We start from the raw sequence: 19975 nt of genomic DNA on the forward strand, positions 1-19975 counted from the left end.
GACTGATCTAATCCAACAATCAAACTCACCCAGTGACTGATCTAACCCAACAATCAAACTGACCCAGTGACTGATCTAATCCAACAACGAAACTAACCCAGTGACTGATCTAACCCAACAATCAAACTCACCCAGTGACTGATCTAACCCAACAATCAAACTCACCCAGTGACTGATCTAACCCAACAATCAAACTAACCCAGTGACTGATCTAATCCAACAATCAAACTAACCCAGTGACTGATCTAACCCAACAATCAAACTAACCCAGTGACTGATCTAATCCAACAATCAAACTAACCCAGTGACTGATCTAACCCAACAATCAAACTCACCCAGTGACTGATCTAACCCAACAATCAAACTAACCCAGTGACTGATCTAACCAATCAAACTAACCCAGTGACTGATCTAACCCAACAATCAAACTAACACAGTGACTGATCTAACCCAACAATCAAACTAACCCAGTGACTGATCTAACCAATCAAACTCACCCAGTGACTGATCTAACCAATCAAACTAACCCAGTGACTGATCTAATCCAACAATCAAACTAACCCAGTGACTGATCTAATCCAACAATCAAACTAACCCAGTGACTGATCGAACGCAACAATCAAATTAACCCAGTGACTGATCTAACCCAACAATCAAACTCACCCAGTGACTGATCTAACCCAACAATCAAACTAACCCAGTGACTGATCTAATCCAACAATCAAACTAACCCAGTGACTGATCTAATCCAACAATCAAACTAACCCAGTGACTGATCTAATCCAACAATCAAACTAACCCAGTGACTGATCTAACCCAACAATCAAACTAACCCAGTGTCTGATCTAATCCAACAATCAAACTAACCCAGTGACTGATCTAACCCAACAATCAAACAAAACCAGTGACTGATCTAACCCAACAATCAAACTAACCCAGTGACTGATCTAACCCAACAATCAAACTAACCCAGTGACTGATCTAACCCAACAATCAAACTAACCCAGTGACTGATCTAACCCAACATTCAAACTAACCCAGTGACTGATCTAACCCAACAATCAAACTAACCCAGTGACTGATCTAACCCAACAATCAAACTAACCCAGTGACTGATCTAATCCAACAATCAAACTAACCCTGTGACTGATCTAATCCAACAATCAAACTAACCCAGTGACTGATCTAACCCAACAATCAAACTCACCCAGTGACTGATCTAACCCAACAATCAAACTCACCCAGTGACTGATCTAACCAATCAAACGAACCCAGTGACTGATCTAACCCAACAATTAAACTAACCCAGTGACTGATCTAATCCAACAATCAAACTGACCCAGTGACTGATCTAATCCAACAATCAAACTAACCCAGTGACTGATCTAACCCAACAATCAAACTGACCCAGTGACTGATCTAACCCAACAATCAAACTGACCCAGTGACTGATCTAATCCAACAATCAAACTGGCCCAGTGACTGATCTAATCCAACAATCAAACTAACCCAGTGACTGATCTAATCCAACAATCAAACTAACCCAGTGACTGATCTAATCCAACAATCAAACTGACCCAGTGACTGATCTAATCCAACAATCAAACTGACCCAGTGACTGATCTAATCCAACAATCAAACTAACCCAGTGACTGATCTAACCCAACAATCAAACTGACCCAGTGACTGATCTAATCCAACAATCAAACTAACCCAGTGACTGATCTAACCCAACAATCAAAACTAACCCAGTGACTGATCTAATCCAACAATCAAACTCACCCAGTGACTGATCTCACCCAACAATCAAACTCACCCAGTGACTGATCTAATCCAACAATCAAACTAACCCAGTGACTGATCTAATCCAACAATCAAACTGACCCAGTGATTGATCTAATCCAACAATCAAACTAACCCAGTGACTGATCTAATCCAACAATCAAACTAACCCAGTGACTGATCTAATCCAACAATCAAACTAACCCAGTGACTGATCTAACCCAACAATCAAACTCACCCAGTGACTGATCTAACCCAACAATCAAACTAACCCAGTGACTGATCTAACCCAACAATCAAACTAACCCAGTGACTCATCTAACCCAACAATCAAACTAACCCAGTGACTGATCTAATCCAACAATCAAACTCACCCAGTTACTGATCTAACCAATCAAACTCACCCAGTGACTGATCTAATCCAACAATCAAACTAACCCAGTGACTGATCTAACCCAACAACGAAACTAACCCAGTGACTGATCTAACCCAACAATCAAACTCACCCAGTGACTGATCTAACCCAACAATCAAACGAACCCAGTGACTGATCTAACCCAACAATCAAACTAACCCAGTGACTGATCTAATCCAACAATCAAACTAACCCAGTGACTGATCTAACCCAACAATCAAACTAACCCAGTGATTGATCTAACCCAACAATCAAACTAACCCAGTGACTGATCTAATCCAACAATCAAACTAACCCAGTGACTGATCTAACCCAACAATCAAACTAACCCAGTGACTGATCTAACCCAACAATCAAACTAACCCAGTGACTGATCTAATCCAACAATCAAACTCACCCAGTGACTGATCTAACACAACAATCAAACTCACCCAGTGACTGATCTAACCCAACAATCAAACTAACCCAGTGACTGATCTAACCCAACAATCAAACTCACCCTGTGACTGATCTAACCCAACAATCAAACAAACCCAGTGACTGATCTAACCAATCAAACTAACCCAGTGACTGATCTAATCCAACAATCACACTAACCCTGTGACTGATCTAACCCAACAATCAAACAAAACCAGTGACTGATCTAACCCAACAATCAAACTAACCCAGTGACTGATCTAACCCAACAATCAAACTAACCCAGTGACTGATCTAATCCAACATTCAAACTAACCCAGTGACTGATCTAATCCACAATCAAACTAACCCAGTGACTGATCTAATCCAACAATCAAACTAACCCAGTGACTGATCTAATCCAACAATCAAACTCACCCAGTGACTGATCTAATCCAACAATCAAACTCACCCAGTGACTGATCTAACCCAACAATCAAACTAACCCAGTGACTGATCTAATCCAACAATCAAACTAACCCAGTGACTGATCTAATCCAACAATCAAACTAACCCAGTGACTGATCTAATCCAACAATCAAACAAAACCAGTGACTGATCTAACCCAACAATCAAACTAACCCAGTGACTGATCTAACCCAACAATCAAACTAACCCAGTGACTGATCTAATCCAACAATCAAACTGACCCAGTGACTGATCTAATCCAACAATCAAACTAACCCAGTGACTGATCTAACCCAACGATCAAACTAAACGGGTAACTGATTTAATCCAAAAATTAACTAACTAACTACTGTAAACAAACAACAAAAACTAATCTCACCAAATAAATAACCGACTAACCGACCTGAACATTCTAATTGAAGAGCTACTACAACCGGCTTTGACCGGGGAAGTGAATCTAGGCCGGTGACTAGATTTACCAGATTACTAGTGTCGGTTGGTAACTGGTGTAACCAGATCACTGATGTAATCTGGTCGCTATTCTAACTAGAGCACTAATCTAAGCAGCTGACTGTGGTAACGGTCGGAGGGGATAAGAGAACAAACCTCTTTGAAAGCAAATTCCAGCTCCCGTACACCAACCATGTGAGCAGTCTCCCGGAGCAACTTGGGGGCCATTAATTCCACAAAGTCCTCGAGATCCACACGACCCCCAACTAACAAAACAAACAACAACTAGGTTAACTCTTTATCTAACCCCCTGGACCTGCCCTGGGAGTGTTTGATGGGACAGTGTAGAGGGAGCTTTACTCTGTATCTAACCCCCTGTACCTGCCCTGGGAGTGTTTGATGGGACAGTGTAGAGGGAGCTTTACTCTGTATCTAACCCCCTGTACCTGCCCTGGGAGTGTTTGATGGGACAGTGTAGAGGGAGCTTTACTCTGTATCTAACCCCCTGTACCTGCCCTGGGAGTGTTTGATGGGACAGTGTAGAGGGAGCTTTACTCTGTATCTAACCCCGTGGTGTACCTGACCTGGGAGTGTTTGATGGGACAGTGTAGAGGGAGCTTTACTCTGTATCTAACCCCGTGCTGTACCTGACCTGGGAGTGTTTGATGGGACAGTGTAGATGGAGCTTTACTCTGTATCTAACCCCCTGTACCTGCCCTGGGAGTGTTTGATGGGACAGTGTCGAGTGAGCTTTACTCTGTATCTAACCCCCTGTACCTGCCCTGGGAGTGTATGATGGGACAGTGTAGAGGGAGCTTTACTCTGTATCTAACCCGCTGTACCTGCCCTGGGAGTGTTTGATGGGACAGTGTAGAGGGAGCTTTACCCTGTATCTAACCCCGTGCTGTACCTGCCCTGGGAGTGTTTGATGGGACAGTGTAGAGGGAGCTTTACTCTGTATCTAACCCCCTGTCCCTGCCCTGGGAGTGTTTGATGGGACAGTGTAGAGGGAGCTTTACTCTGTATCTAACCCCCTGTCCCTGCCCTGGGAGTGTTTGATGGGACAGTGTAGAGGGAGCTTTATTCTGTATCTAACCCCCTGTACCTGCCCTGAGAGTGTTTGATGGGACAGTATAGCGAGAGCTTTACTCTGTATCTAACCCCGTGCTGTACCTGCCCTGGGAGTGTTTGATGGGACAGTGTAGAGGGAGCTTTATTCTGTATCGAACCCCCTGTACCTGCCCTGGGAGTGTTTGATGGGACAGTATAGCGAGAGCTTTACTCTGTATCTAACCCCGTGCTGTACCTGCCCTGGGAGTGTTTGATGGGACAGGTTGGAGGTATACATACGTCTCATTTTAATCTGTTGGTTCACCTCCAACAGCTCCATTTCAGTTGGCATGTATCCCATCGTCCTCATACACTCGCCAAGGTCCTTGTAGCTGATGTAACCGTCCTGATCTGTGTCGAACTCATGAAAGGCTTCGGAGATCTCTGTATCACGACACAAAAAATAAATCGTTGGGGGAAGGGGCCAGGGGGGAACCTTAGTTAGACGACTCCTCACACCCTCCCTCCCCGGGAAAGGAGGCTTCACAGAGCAAGACGCCCAATAAACAGCGTCGCTGACCGAGTGACACCCTCCTGAAACAGCGTCCTTGTACAGTAGGTATCTCACCCCCAGCACCCAGCTCATGGTCTACAGGGCTGTAGTGATACCCGCCCTCCTGTATAGCTCAGATACATGGACCATGTACAGTAGGTATCTCACCCCCAGCACCCAGCTCATGGTCTACTGGGCTGTAGTAATACCCGCCCTCCTGTATGGCTCAGATACATGGACCATGTACAGTAGGTATCTCACCCCCAGCACCCAGCTCATGGTCTACAGGGCTGTCGTAATACCCACCCTCCTGTATAGCTCAGATACATGGACCATGTACAGTAGGTATCTCACCCCCAGCACCCAGCACATGGTCTACAGGGCTGTAGTAATACCCACCCTCCTGTATAGCTCAGATACATGGACCACGTACAGTAGGTATCTCACCCCCAGCACCCAGCTCATGGTCTACAGGGCTGTAGTAATACCCAACCTCCTGTATAGCTCAGATACATGGACCACGTACAGTAGGTATCTCACCCCCAGCACCCAGCTCATGGTCTACAGGACTGTAGTAATACCCACCCTCCTGTATAGCTCAGATACATGGACCGTGTACAGTAGGTATCTCACCCCCAGCACCCAGCTCATGGTCTACAGGGCTGTAGTAATACCCACCCTCCTGTATAGCTCAGATACATGGACCATGTACAGTAGGTATCTCACCCCCACCACCCAGCTCATAGTCTACAGGGCTGTAGTAATACCCACCCTCCTGTATAGCTCAGATACATGGACCGTGTACAGTAGGTACCTCACCCCCAGCACCCAGCTCATGGTCTACAGGGCTGTAGTAATACCCACCCTCCTGTATAGCTCAGATACATGGACCATGTACAGTAGGTATCTCACTCCCAGCACCCAGCTCATGGTCTACAGGACTGTTGTAATACCCACCCTCCTGTATAGCTCAGATACATGGACCGTGTACAGTAGGTACCTCACCCCCAGCACCCAGCTCATGGTCTACAGGGCTGTAGTAATACCCAACCTCCTTTATAGCTCAGATACATGGACCATGTACAGTAGGTATCTCACCCCCAGCACCCAGCTCATGGTCTACAGGACTGTAGTAATACCCACCCTCCTGGAAAGTTCAGATACATGGACCATGTACAGTAGGTATCTCACCCCCAGCACCCAGCTCATGGTCTACAGGTCTGTAGTAATACCCACCCTCCTGTATGGCTCAGAGACATGGACCATGTACAGTAGGTATCTCACCCCCAGCACCCAGCTCATGGTCTACAGGGCTGTAGTAATACCCACCCTCCTGTATAGCTCAGAGACATGGACCATGTACAGTAGGTATCTCACCCCCAGCACCCAGCTCATGGTCTACAGGGCTGTAGTAATACCCACCCTCCTGTATAGCTCAGATACATGGACCATGTACAGTAGGTATCTCACCCCCAGCACCCAGCTCATGGTCTACAGGGCTGTAGTAATACCCACCCTCCTGTATAGCTCAGATACATGGACCATGTACAGTAGGTATCTCACCTCCAGCACCCAGCTCATGGTCTACAGGGCTGTAGTAATACCCACCCTCCTGTATAGCTCAGAGACATGGACCATGTACAGTAGGTATCTCACCCCCAGCACCCAGCTCATGGTCTACAGGGCTGTAGTAATACCCACCCTCCTGTATAGCTCAGATACATGGACCATGTACAGTAGGTATCTCACCCCCACCACCCAGCTCATAGTCTACAGGGCTGTAGTAATACCCACCCTCCTGTATAGCTCAGATACATGGACCGTGTACAGTAGGTACCTCACCCCCAGCACCCAGCTCATGGTCTACAGGGCTGTAGTAATACCCAACCTCCTTTATAGCTCAGATACATGGACCATGTACAGTAGGTATCTCACCCCCAGCACCCAGCTCATGGTCTACAGGACTGTAGTAATACCCACCCTCCTGTATAGCTCAGATACATGGACCGTGTACAGTAGGTATCTCACCCCCAGCACCCAGCTCATGGTCTACAGGGCTGTAGTAATACCCACCCTCCTGTATAGCTCAGATACATGGACCATGTACAGTAGGTATCTCACCCCCACCACCCAGCTCATAGTCTACAGGGCTGTAGTAATACCCACCCTCCTGTATAGCTCAGATACATGGACCGTGTACAGTAGGTACCTCACCCCCAGCACCCAGCTCATGGTCTACAGGGCTGTAGTAATACCCACCCTCCTGTATAGCTCAGATACATGGACCATGTACAGTAGGTATCTCACTCCCAGCACCCAGCTCATGGTCTACAGGACTGTAGTAATACCCACCCTCCTGTATAGCTCAGATACATGGACCGTGTACAGTAGGTACCTCACCCCCAGCACCCAACTCATGGTCTACAGGGTTGTAGTAATACTCACCTCCTGTATAGCTCAGATACACGGACCATGTACAGTAGGTATCTCACCCCCAGCACCCAGCTCATGGTCTACAGGGTTGTAGTAATACCCACCCTCCTGTATAGCTCAGATACATGGACCATGTACAGGAGGTATCTCACCCCCAGCACCCAGCACATGGTCCACAGGGCTGTAGTAATACCCACCCTCCTGTATAGCTCAGATACATGGACCGTGTACAGTAGGTACCTCACCCCCAGCACCCAACTCATGGTCTACAGGGCTGTAGTAATACCCACCCTCCTGTATAGCTCAGATACATGGACAATGTACAGTAGGTATCTCACCCCCAGCACCCAGCTCATGGTCTACAGGGCTGTAGTAATACCCACCCTCCTGTATGGCTCAGATACATGGACCATGTACAGTAGGTACCTCACCCCCAGCTCATGGTCTACAGGGCTGTAGTAATACCCACCCTCCTGTATAGCTCAGATACATGGACCATGTACAGTAGGTATCTCACCCCCAGCACCCAGCTCATGGTCTACAGGGCTGTAGTAATACCCACCCTCCTGTATAGCTCAGAGACATGGACCATGTACAGCAGGTATCTCACCCCCAGCACCCAGCTCATGGTCTACAGGGCTGTAGTAATACCCACCTCCTGTATAGCTCAGATACATGGACCATGTACAGTAGGTACCTCACCACCAGCTCATGGTCTACAGGGCTGTAGTAATACCCACCCTCCTGTATAGCTCAGATACATGGACCATGTACAGTAGGTATCTCACCCCCAGCACCCAGCTCATGGTCGACAGGGCTGTAGTAATACCCACCCTCCTGTATAGCTCAGATACATGGACCATGTACAGTAGGTATCTCACCCCCAGCACCCAGCTCATGGTCTACTGGACTGTAGTAATACCCACCCTCCTGTATAGCTCAGATACATGGACCATGTACAGTAGGTACCTCACCCCCAGCACCCAGCTCATGGTCTACAGGGCTGTAGTAATACCCACCCTCCTGTATAGCTCAGATACATTGACCATGTTCAGTGGACACCTCAAGTCGCTGGAGAAATACCACCAGCGATGTCTCCGCAAGATCCTGCAAATCCCCCGGGAGGACAGACGCACAGAGACACGAGACTCCCCAAAGCAAGCGCTCTACTCGGAACTCCTTCACGGGCAAACGGGCCAAAGGTGGGCAGAGGAAACGTTACAAGGGACCACCCTCAAAGACCTCCCTGATATAAAGTGCAACATCCCCACCGACACCTGGGAGTCCCTGGGCCCAAAGACCAGTCCGCTCGGAGTGGAGGGAGTACATCCGGGAGGGGCGCTGAGCACCTCGAGTCTCGTCGCCGAGAGCGTGCAGAGACCAAGCGCAGGCAGCGGAAGGAGCGTGCGGCAAACCAGTCCCACCCTCCCCTTCCCTCAACGTCTATCTGTCCCACCCTCCCCTTCCCTCAACGTCTGTCTGTCCCACCCTCCCCCTTCCCTCAACGTCTATCTGTCCCACCCTCCCCTTCCCTCAACGTCTATCTGTCCCACCCTCCTCCTTCCCTCAACGTCTATCTGTCCCTCCCTCCCCTTCCCTCAACGTCTATCTGTCCCTCCCTCCCCTTCCCTCAACCACTGTCTGTCCCCCCTGTGACAGGGACTGTGGTTCCTGTATTGGACTGTTCAGCCACCTGAGGACTCGTGTGCAGAGTCAACTCTGAGGGACTGTCTATGATGATGCTGGGGTTGGGTCCCTGATGGAGGGGCTCCCTCTTTACACGGGGTCTGTGCTTGAGGCTGTTTTCCGTGACGCTGGGAGATCTCGGGGAGCTCTGTGGGGTGACTGTGTGTGGTCTGCACGTACCTTCCATTTCCTCCAAGGCCAATTCCCGTTCCTGTGGGTCACAAGACAGAGTGCTTCAGTTATCCAGTTCGCAAAATGTGCGAACGCAGTTCTTCCCCACCATCGCTGTCTCAGCCCTCACCCACACACAGCCCCTCTCCCTCCCCCCACACACGACCCTTCCCCACCCCCACACCCCACATCGGTGGCAGCTCTGGTCTCTGTTCAATGTTCCACACCACAGCGAGGGAGGTGGGACCTGAGGGTCTTCAGTCATGTCGAGATACTTCGTGAAACTGGGATAGGTCAGCTCATGTCACAAATCGTCTCCCCCTCTCTGTAACCCCCTCCAGCCCCTACAGCCCTCCCTATCTCTGTAACACCCTCCAGCCCCTACACCCCTCCCTATCTCTGTAACCTCCTCCAGCCCCTACACCCCTCCCTATCTCTGTAACCTCCTCCAGTCCTTACACCCCTCCCTATCTCTGTAACCTCCTCCAGCCACTGCACCCCTCCCTATCTCTGTAACCTCCTCCAGCCCCTACACCCTCCCTATCTCTGTAACCTCCTCCAGCCCGACACCCCTCCCTATCTCTGTAACCCCCTCCAGCCCCTACACCCCTCCCTATCTCTGTAACCCCCTCCAGCCCCTACACCCCTCCCTATCTCTGTAACCTCCTCCAGCCCCTACACCCCTCCCTATCTCTGTAACCCCCTCCAGCCCCTACACCCCTCCCTATCTCTGTAACCTCCTCCAGCCCCTACACCCCTCCCTATCTCTGTAACCCCCTCCAGCCCCTACACCCCTCCCTATCTCTGTAAACACCTCCAGCCCCTACACCCCTCCCTATCTCTGTAACCCCCTCCAGCCCCTACACCCTCCCTATCTCTCTAACCTCCTCCAGCCCCTACACCCCTCCCTATCTCTGTAACCCCCTCCAGCCTCTACACCCCTCCCTATCTCTGTAACCCCCTCCAGCCCCTACACCCCTCCCTATCTCTGTAACCCCCTCCAGCCCCCTACATCCCTCCCTATCTCTGTAACCTCCTCCAGCCCCTACACCCCTCCCTATCTCTGTAACCTCCTCCAGCCCCTACACACCTCCCTATCTCTGTAACCTCATCCAGCCCTACACCCTCCCTATCTCTGTAACCTCCAGCCCCTACACCCTCCCTATCTCTGTAACCCCCTCCAGCCCCTACACCCTCCCTATCTCTGTAACCCCCTCCAGCCCCTACACCCTTCCCTATCTCTGTAACCTCCTCCAGTCCCTACACACCTCCCTATCTCTGTAACCTCCTCCAGCCCCGACACCCCTCTCCCCCTCTCTGTAACCTCCTCCAGCCCCTACACCCCTCCCTATCTCTGTAACCCCCTCCAGCCCCTACACCCCTCCCTATCTCTGTAACCCCCTCCAGCCCCTACACCCCTCCCTATCTCTGTAACCTCCTCCAGCCCCTACACCCCTCCCTATCTCTGTAACCTCCTCCAGCCCCTACACACCTCCCTATCTCTGTAACCTCCTCCAGCCCCTACACACCTCCCTATCTCTGTAACCTCCTCCAGCCCCTACACCCCTCCCTATCTCTGTAACCCCCTCCAGCTCCTGCACCCCTCCCTATCTCTGTAACCTCCTCCAGCCCCTACACCTCTCCCTATCCCTGTAACCCCCTCCAGCCCCTACACGCCTCCCTATCTCTGTAACCTCCTCCTGCCCCTACACCCCTCCCTATCTCTGTAACCACCTCCAGCCCCTACACCCCTCCCTATCTCTGTAACCTCCTCCAGCCCCTACACCCCTCCCTACCTCTGTAACCCCCTCCAGCCCCTACACCCCTCCCTACCTCTGTAACCCCCTCCAGACCCTAAACCCCTCTCCCCCTCTCTGTAACCCCCTCCAGCCCCGACACCCTCCCTATCTCTGTACCCCCTCCAGCCCCTACACCCCTCCCTATCTCTGTAACCTCCTCCAGCCCCTACACCCCTCCCGATCTCTGTAACCCCCTCCAGCCCCTACACCCCTCCCCATCTCTGTAACTTCCTCCAGCCCCTGCACCACTCCCTATCTCTATAACCCCCTCCAGCCCCTACACCCCTCCCTATCTCTGTAACCTCCTCCAGCCCCGACACCCCTCCCTATCTCTGTAACCTCCTCCAGCCCCGACACCCCTCCCTATCTCTGTAACCTCCTCCAGCCCCGACACCCCTCCCTATCTCTGTAACCTCCTCCAGCCCCTACACCCCTCCCTAACTCTGAAACCTCTTCCAGCCCCTACACCCTCCCTATCTCTGTAACCACCTCCAGAGCTGCACCCCTCCCTATCTCTGTAACCTCCTCCAGCCGTACACCCCTCCCTATCTCTGTAACTCCCTACAGCCCCAACACCCCTCCCTATCTCTGTAACCTCCTCCAGCCCCTACACCCCTCCCTATCTCTGTAACCCGCTCCAGCCTCTACACCCTCCCTATCTCTGTAACCCCCTCCAGCCCCTACACACCTCCCTATCTCTGTAACCCCTTCCAGCCCCTACACCCCTCCCTATCTCTGTAACCTCCTCCAGCCCCTACACCCCTCCCTATCTCTGTAACCTCCTCCAGCCCCTACACCCCTCCCTATCTCTGTAACCTCCTCCAGCCCCTACACCCCTCCCTATCTCTGTAACCTCCTCCAGCCCCTACACTCCTCCCTATCTCTGTAACCTCCTCCAGCCCCTACACCCCTCCCTATCTCTGTAACCTCCTCCAGCCCCTACACCCCTCCCTATCCCTTTAAGCACCTCCAGCCCCTACATCCCTCCCTATCTCTGTAACCCCCTCCAGCCCCTTCACCCCTCCCTATCTCTGTAACCTCCTCCAGCCCCTACACCCTCCCTATCTCTGTAACCTCCTCCAGCCCCTACACCCCTCCCTATCCCTTTAAGCACCTCCAGCCCCTACACCCCTCCCTATCTCTGTAACCCCCTCCAGCCCCTGCACGCCTCCCTATCTCTGTAACCACCTCCAGCCCCTACACCACTCCCTATCTCTGTAACCTCCTCCAGCCCCTACACACCTCCCTATCTCTGTAACCTGCTCCAGCACCTACACCCCTCCCTATCTCTGTAACCTCCTCCAGCCCCTAGACACCTCCCTATCTCTATAACCTCCTCCAGCCCCTACACCCTTCCCTATCTCTGTAACCTCCTCCAGCCCTACACCCTCCCTATCTCTGTAACCTCCTCCAGCCCCTGCACCCCTCCCTATCTCTGTAACCTGCTCCAGCACCTACACCCCTCCCTATCTCTGTAACCTCCTCCAGCCCCTGCACGCCTCCCTATCTCTGTAACCACCTCCAGCCCCTACACCCCTCCCTATCTCTATAACCTCCTCCAGCCCCTACACCCCTCCCTATCTCTGTAACCTCCTCCAGCCCCTACACCCCTCCCTATCTCTGTAACCTCCTCCAGCCCCTACACCCCTCCCTATCTCTGTAACCTCCTCCAGCCCCTACACCCCTCCCTATCTCTGTAACATCCTCCAGCCCCGACACCCCTCCCTATCTCTATAACCTCCTCCAGCCCCTACACCTTCCCTATCTCTGTAATCCCCTCCAGCCCCTACACCCCTCCCTATCTCTGTAACATCCTCCAGCCCCGACACCCCTCCCTATCTCTATAACCTCCTCCAGCCCCTACACCTTCCCTATCTCTGTAATCCCCTCCAGCCCCTACACCCCTCCCTATCTCTGTAACCTCCTCCAGCCCCTACACACCTCCCCCTCTCTGTAACCTCCTCCAGCCCCTACACCACTCCCTATCTCTGTAACCCTCTCCAGCCGCTACACCCCTCACTATCTCTGTAACCCCCTCAAGCCCCTACACCTCTCCCTATCTCTGTAACCTCCTCCAGCCCCTACACACCTCCCTATCTCTGTAAATCCCTCCAGCCCCTCCACCCCTCCCTATCTCTGTAACCTCCTCCAGCCCTTACACGTCTCTCTATCTCTGTAACCTCCTCCAGCCCCTACACCCCTCCCTATCTCTGTAAATCCCTCCAGCCCCTACACCCTCCCTATCTCTGTAACCTCCTCCAGCCCCAACACCCCTCCCTATCTCTGTAATCCCCTCCAGCCCCTACACCCCTCCCTATCTCTGTAACCCCCTCCAGCCCCGACACCCTCTCTATCTCTGTAACCTCCTCCAGCCCCTACACACCTCCCCCTCTCTGTAACCTCCTCCAGCCGCTACACCCCTCACTATCTCTGTAACCCCCTCAAGCCCCTACTCACTCCTTATCTCTGTAACCTCCTCCAGCCCCTACACCACCCCCTATCTCTGTAACCCTCTCCAGCCGCTACACCCCTCACTATCTCTGTAACCCCCTCCAGCCCCTACACCCCTCCCTATTTCTGTAACCTCCTCCAGCCCCTACACCCCTCCCTATCTCTGTAACCTCCTCCAGCCCCTACACCCCTCCCTATCTCTGTAACCCCCTCCAGCCCCTACACCCCTCCCTATCTCTGTAACCTCCTCCAGCCCCTACACCCTCCGTATCTCTGTAACCCCCTCCAGCCCCTACATCCCTCCCTATCTCTGTAAACCCCTCCAGCCCCTACACCCCTCCCTATCTCAGTAACCTCCTCCAGCCCCTACACACCTCCCTATCTCTGTAACCTCCTCCAGTCCCTACACACCTCCCTATCTCTGTAACCCACTCCAGCCCCTACACACCTCCCTATCTCTGTAACCTCCTCCAGCCCCTACACCCCTCCCTATCTCTGTAACCCCCTCCAGCCCCTACACCCCTCCCTATCTCTGTAACCTCCTCTAACCCCTACACCCCTCCCTATCTCTGTAACCCCCTCCAGCCCCTACACCCCTCCCTATCTCTGTAACCCCCTCCAGCCCCTACACCCCTCCCTATCTCTGTAACCTCCTCCAGTCCCTACACCCCTCCCTATCTCTGTAAGCTCCTCCAGCCCGTACACTCCTCCCGATCTCTGTAAACCTCTCCAGCCGCTACACCCCTCCCTATCTCTGTAACCTCCTCCAGCCCTTACACCCCTCCCTATCTCTGTAACCTCCTCCAGCCCTTACACCCCTCCCTATCTCTGTTACCCCCTCCAGCTCTCCCTCAGAGGAGGTTACGGGGAGATTTGATGGAGGTGTTTATAATCATGGATAGAGTAACTGAGGAGAACCTGTTCCCCGGGGACAGGAGGTTGGGTGACCCGAGGGAGACAGATTTAAAACAATCGGTGATGGAACCAGAGGGGGAGATGGGGAGAATGTGTTTACACGGCTAGTTGTTTTGATCGGGAAAACACTGCCTGACAGTCACTTTCCCCCGGGGGGATTGGATAAATACCCCTGGGTTAGAGAGAGAGGGGAAATCAGCCAGGGTTCCTGCTCCTGATCACTGCCCAGTGACCCCTGGGTTAGAGAGAGAGGGAAATCAGCCAGGGTTCCTGCTCCTGATCACTGCCCAGTGACTCCTGGGTTAGAGAGAGGGGAAATCAGCCAGGGTTCCTGCTCCTGATCACTGCCCAGTGACCCCTGGGTTAGAGAGAGAGGGGAAATCAGCCAGGGTTCCTGCTCCTGATCACTGCCCAGTGACCCCTGGGTTAGAGAGAGAGGGGAAATCAGCCAGGGTTCCTGCTCCTGATCACTGCCCAGTGACCCCTGGATTGGAGAGAGAGGGGAAATCAGCCAGGGTTCCTGCTCCTGATCACTGCCCAGTGACCCCTGGGTTAGAGAGAGAGGGGAAATCAGCCAGGGTTCCTGCTCCTGATCACTGCCCAGTGACCCCTGGGTTAGAGAGAGGGGAAATCAGCCAGGGTTCCTGCTCCTGATCACTGCCCAGTGACCCCTGGGTTAGAGAGAGAGAGGGGAAATCAGCCAGGGTTCCTGCTCCTGATCACTGCCCAGTGACCCCTGGATTGGAGAGAGAGGGGAAATCAGCCAGGGTTCCTGCTCCTGATCACTGCCCAGTGACCCCTGGATTGGAGAGAGAGTCTGTGCTGGGTCTGTTACAGGACACAGGTTGTCACTGTCAATGTGAAATATCCTTTAATTAACCTGATCCGATGATAACGTTCCATATAAATAGTTTTTCAGTTCACAGGCAGATTAAATCAGCTTATCATGGATTAATTCCTGCCAACTACGCACTTACATTCTCTGATATCCCCGACACCCCACACTGTAACATTGATATCCCCGACACCCCACACTGTAACACTGATATACACCACACCCCTCACTGTAACACTGATATACCCCACACCCCTCACTGTAACACTGATATACACCACACCCCTCACTGTAACACTGATATACCCCTCACTGTAACACTGATATACCCCACACCCCTCACTGTAACATTGATATCCCCGACACCCCACACTGTAACAATGATATACACCACACCCCTCACTGTAACACTGATATATCCCACACCCCTCACTGTAACACTGATATACACCACACCCCACACTGCAACACTGATATACACCACACCCCTCACTGTAACACTGATATACCCCACACCCCTCACTGTAACACTGATATACCCCACACCCCTCACTGTAACACTGATATACCCCACACCCCTCACTGTAACACTGATATACCCCACACCCCTCACTGTAACACTGATATACCCCACACCCCTCACTGTAACACTGATATACCCCACACCCCTCACTGTAACACTGATATACACCACACCCCTCACTGTAACACTGATATACCCCACACCCCTCACTGTAACACTGATATACACCACACCCCTCACTGTAACACTGATATACACCACACCCCTCACTGCAACACTGATATACACCACACCCCTCACTGTAACACTGATATACACCACACCCCTCACTGTAACACTGATATACCACACACCCCTCACTGTAACACTGATATACCCCACACCCCTCACTGTAACACTGATATACCCCACACCCCTCACTGTAACACTGATATACCCCACACCCCTCACTGTAACACTGATATACCCCACACCCCTCACTGTAACACTGATATACCCCACTCCCCTCACTGTAACACTGATATACCACACACCCCTCACTGTAACACTGATATACCACACACCCCTCACTGTAACACTGATATACCCCACACCCCTCACTGTAACACTGATATACCCCTCACTGTAACACTGATATACCACACACCCCACACTGTAACACTGATATACCCCACACCCCTCACTGTAACACTGATATACCCACCACACCCCTCACTGTAACACTGATATACCCCACACCCCTCACTGTAACACTGATATACCCCACACCCCTCACTGTAACACTGATATACCCCACACCCCTCACTGTAACACTGATATACCCCACACCCCTCACTGTAACACACTGATATACCCCACACCCCTCACTGTAACACTGATATACCCCACACCCCTCACTGTAACACTGATATACCCCACACCCCTCACAGTAACACTGATATACCCCACACCCATCACTGTAACACTGATATACCCCACACCCCTCACTGTAACACTGATATACCTCACACCCCACATTGTAACACACTGATATACCCCACACCCCTCTCTGTAACACTGATATACCCCACACCCCACACTGTAACACACTGATATACCCCACACCCCTCACTGTAACACTGATATACCCCACACCCCTCACTGTAACATTGATATACCCCACACCCCACACTGTAACACACTGATATACCCCACACCCCTCACTGTAACACTGATATACCCCACACCCATCACTGTAACACTGATATACCCCACTCCTCTCACTGTAACACTGATATACCACACACCCCTCACTGTAACACACTGATATACCCCACACCCCTCACTGTAACACTGATATACCCCACACCCCTCACTGTAACACTGATATACCCCACATCCATCACTGTAACACTGATATACCCCACACCCCACACTGTAACACACTGATATACCCCACACCCCTCACTGTAACACTGATATACCCCACACCCATCACTGTAACACTGATATACCCCACTCCCCTCACTGTAACACTGATATACCCCACACCCCTCACTGTAACACTGATATACCCCACACACCTCACTGTAACACTGATATACCCCACACCCCTCACTGTAACACTGATATACCCCACACCCCTCACTGTAACACTGATATACCCCACACCCCTCACTGTAACACTGATATACCCCACATCCATCACTGTAACATTGATATACCCCACACCCCACACTGTAACACACTGATATACCCCACACCCCTCACTGTAACACTGATATACCCCACACCCCTCACTGTAACACTGATATACCCCACACCCCTCACTGTAACACTGATATACCCCACATCCCTCACTGTAACACCGATATACACCACACCCCTCACTGTAACACTGATATACCCCACACCCCTCACTGTAACACTGATATACCCCACACCCCTCACTGTAACACTGATATACCACACACCCCTCACTGTAACACTGATATACCCCACATCCCTCACTGTAACACTGATATACCCCACATCCCTCACTGTAACACTGATATACCCCACACCCATCACTGTAACACTGATATACACCACACCCCTCACTGTAACACACTGATATACCCCACACCCTTCACTGTAACACTGATATACCCCACACCCCTCACTGTAACACACTGATATACCCCACATCCCTCACTGCAACACTGATGTACCCCACACCCCTCACTGTAACACTGATATACCCCACAACCCTCACTGTAACACTGATATACTCCACACCCCTCACTGTAACACTGATATACCCCACACCCCTCACTGTAACACACTGATATACCCCACACCCCTCACTGTAACACTGATATACCCCACATCCCTCACTGTAACACTGATATACCCCACATCCCTCACTGTAACACCGATATACACCACACCCCTCACTGTAACACTGATATACCCCACACCCCTCACTGTAACACACTGATATACCCCACACCCTTCACTGTAACACTGATATACCCCACACCCCTCACTGTAACACACTGATATACCCCACATCCCTCACTGTAACACTGATATACCCCACACCCCTCACTGTAACACTGATATACCCCACAACCCTCACTGTAACACTGATATACTCCACACCCCTCACTGTAACACTGATATACCCCACACCCCTCACTGTAACACACTGATATACCCCACACCCCTCACTGTAACACTGATATACCCCACATCCCTCACTGTAACACTGATATACCCCACACCCCTCACTGTAACACTGATATACCCCACACCCCTCACTGTAACACTGATATACCCCACAACCCTCACTGTAACACTGATATACCCCACATCCCTCACTGTAACACCGATATACACCACACCCCTCACTGTAACACTGATATACCCCACACCCCTCACTGTAACACTGATATACCCCACACCCCTCACTGTAACACTGATATACCCCACACCCCTCACTGTAACACTGATATACCCCACACCCCTCACTGTAACACTGATATACCACACACCCCTCACTGTAACACTGATATACCCCACACCCCTCACTGTAACACTGATATACCCCACACCCCTCACTGTAACACTGATATACCCCACACCCCTCACTGTAACAGTGATATACACCACACCCCTCACTGTAACACTGATATACCCCACACCCCTCACTGTAACACTGATATACCCCACACCCCTCACTGTAACACACTGAAATACCCCGCACCCCTCACTGTAACACTGATATACCCCACACCCCTCACTGTAACACTGATATACCCCACACCCCTCACTGTAACACTGATATACCACACACCCCTCACTGTAACACTGATATACCCCACACCCCTCACTGTAACACTGATATACCCCACACCCCTCACTGTAACACCGATATACCCCACACCCCTCACTGTAACACCGATATACCCCACACCCCTCACTGTAACACCGATATACCCCACACCCCTCACTGTAACACCGATATACACCACACCCCTCACTGTAACACACTGATATACCCCACACCCCTCGCTGTGACACTCACCTGACTGAAGAGCGCATTGAGGAAGGGCGCGTACATCTTGGAGGAGAGCGACCGAGTGTTGCTGTTCCTCCTCGCGGACCGGGCGTTCGACGGTGGGCCCTCACTCCCCCTCCCCGCCGAGCGGGAGCCGAGGGAAGGGGTCTCACTGTTCCTGCGGGCGTTGTCGCCCGCCCGGGGCCCGGCCCTGCCTCGGGGGAGGGGGGCCTGGCCGGCCCCAGCCCCCTCACCCTCTTCCGCCTCCCCCTGCCTCTCCCTCTCCCCCCCGGCCCGCGAGTTCCGACGCCGGGCGCCCTCCGCCCTCGACTCCCGTCCCCTCTCCCCCTTCCCCGCCCCCTCTTCCTCCTCCTCCCGCTCTGCTTCCTTCTTCCTGGGCTTATCCCCGCGGACCGAGGCGCTGGGGGCCTTTTTCCCTCTCGTGGCCATGTCCGAGCTTGCCGATGTGTGGAGCTTGAGAGCGAGAGGGAAGGGGGAAGTCTCTGTTGTGCTGTGACGGCCAAGGGC

At 51.9% G+C, this 19975-nt stretch overlaps 1 protein-coding gene across 1 annotated transcript in view; it reads right to left on the minus strand.

The window, feature by feature from the left end:
* Positions 1-19516, minus strand: part of LOC139241274 (calcium-binding protein 4-like) — a 76977-nt gene extending 57461 nt beyond the window's left edge. Inside the window, exons 1-4 of the mRNA XM_070869923.1 lie at positions 19475-19516; positions 9414-9444; positions 4862-5005; positions 3668-3777 (exon numbers count right to left, since the gene is read on the minus strand). Of these exons, the coding sequence (XP_070726024.1) occupies positions 3668-3777; positions 4862-5005; positions 9414-9444; positions 19475-19510 (321 nt within the window). The 5' untranslated portion in view covers positions 19511-19516. The remainder of the gene's footprint in view (positions 1-3667; positions 3778-4861; positions 5006-9413; positions 9445-19474) is intronic.
* Positions 19517-19975: the final 459 nt, after the last annotated feature.

This window comes from Pristiophorus japonicus, unplaced genomic scaffold (genome assembly GCF_044704955.1).
Source record: "Pristiophorus japonicus isolate sPriJap1 unplaced genomic scaffold, sPriJap1.hap1 HAP1_SCAFFOLD_1024, whole genome shotgun sequence".
Classification (NCBI taxonomy): Eukaryota; Metazoa; Chordata; class Chondrichthyes; family Pristiophoridae; genus Pristiophorus; species Pristiophorus japonicus.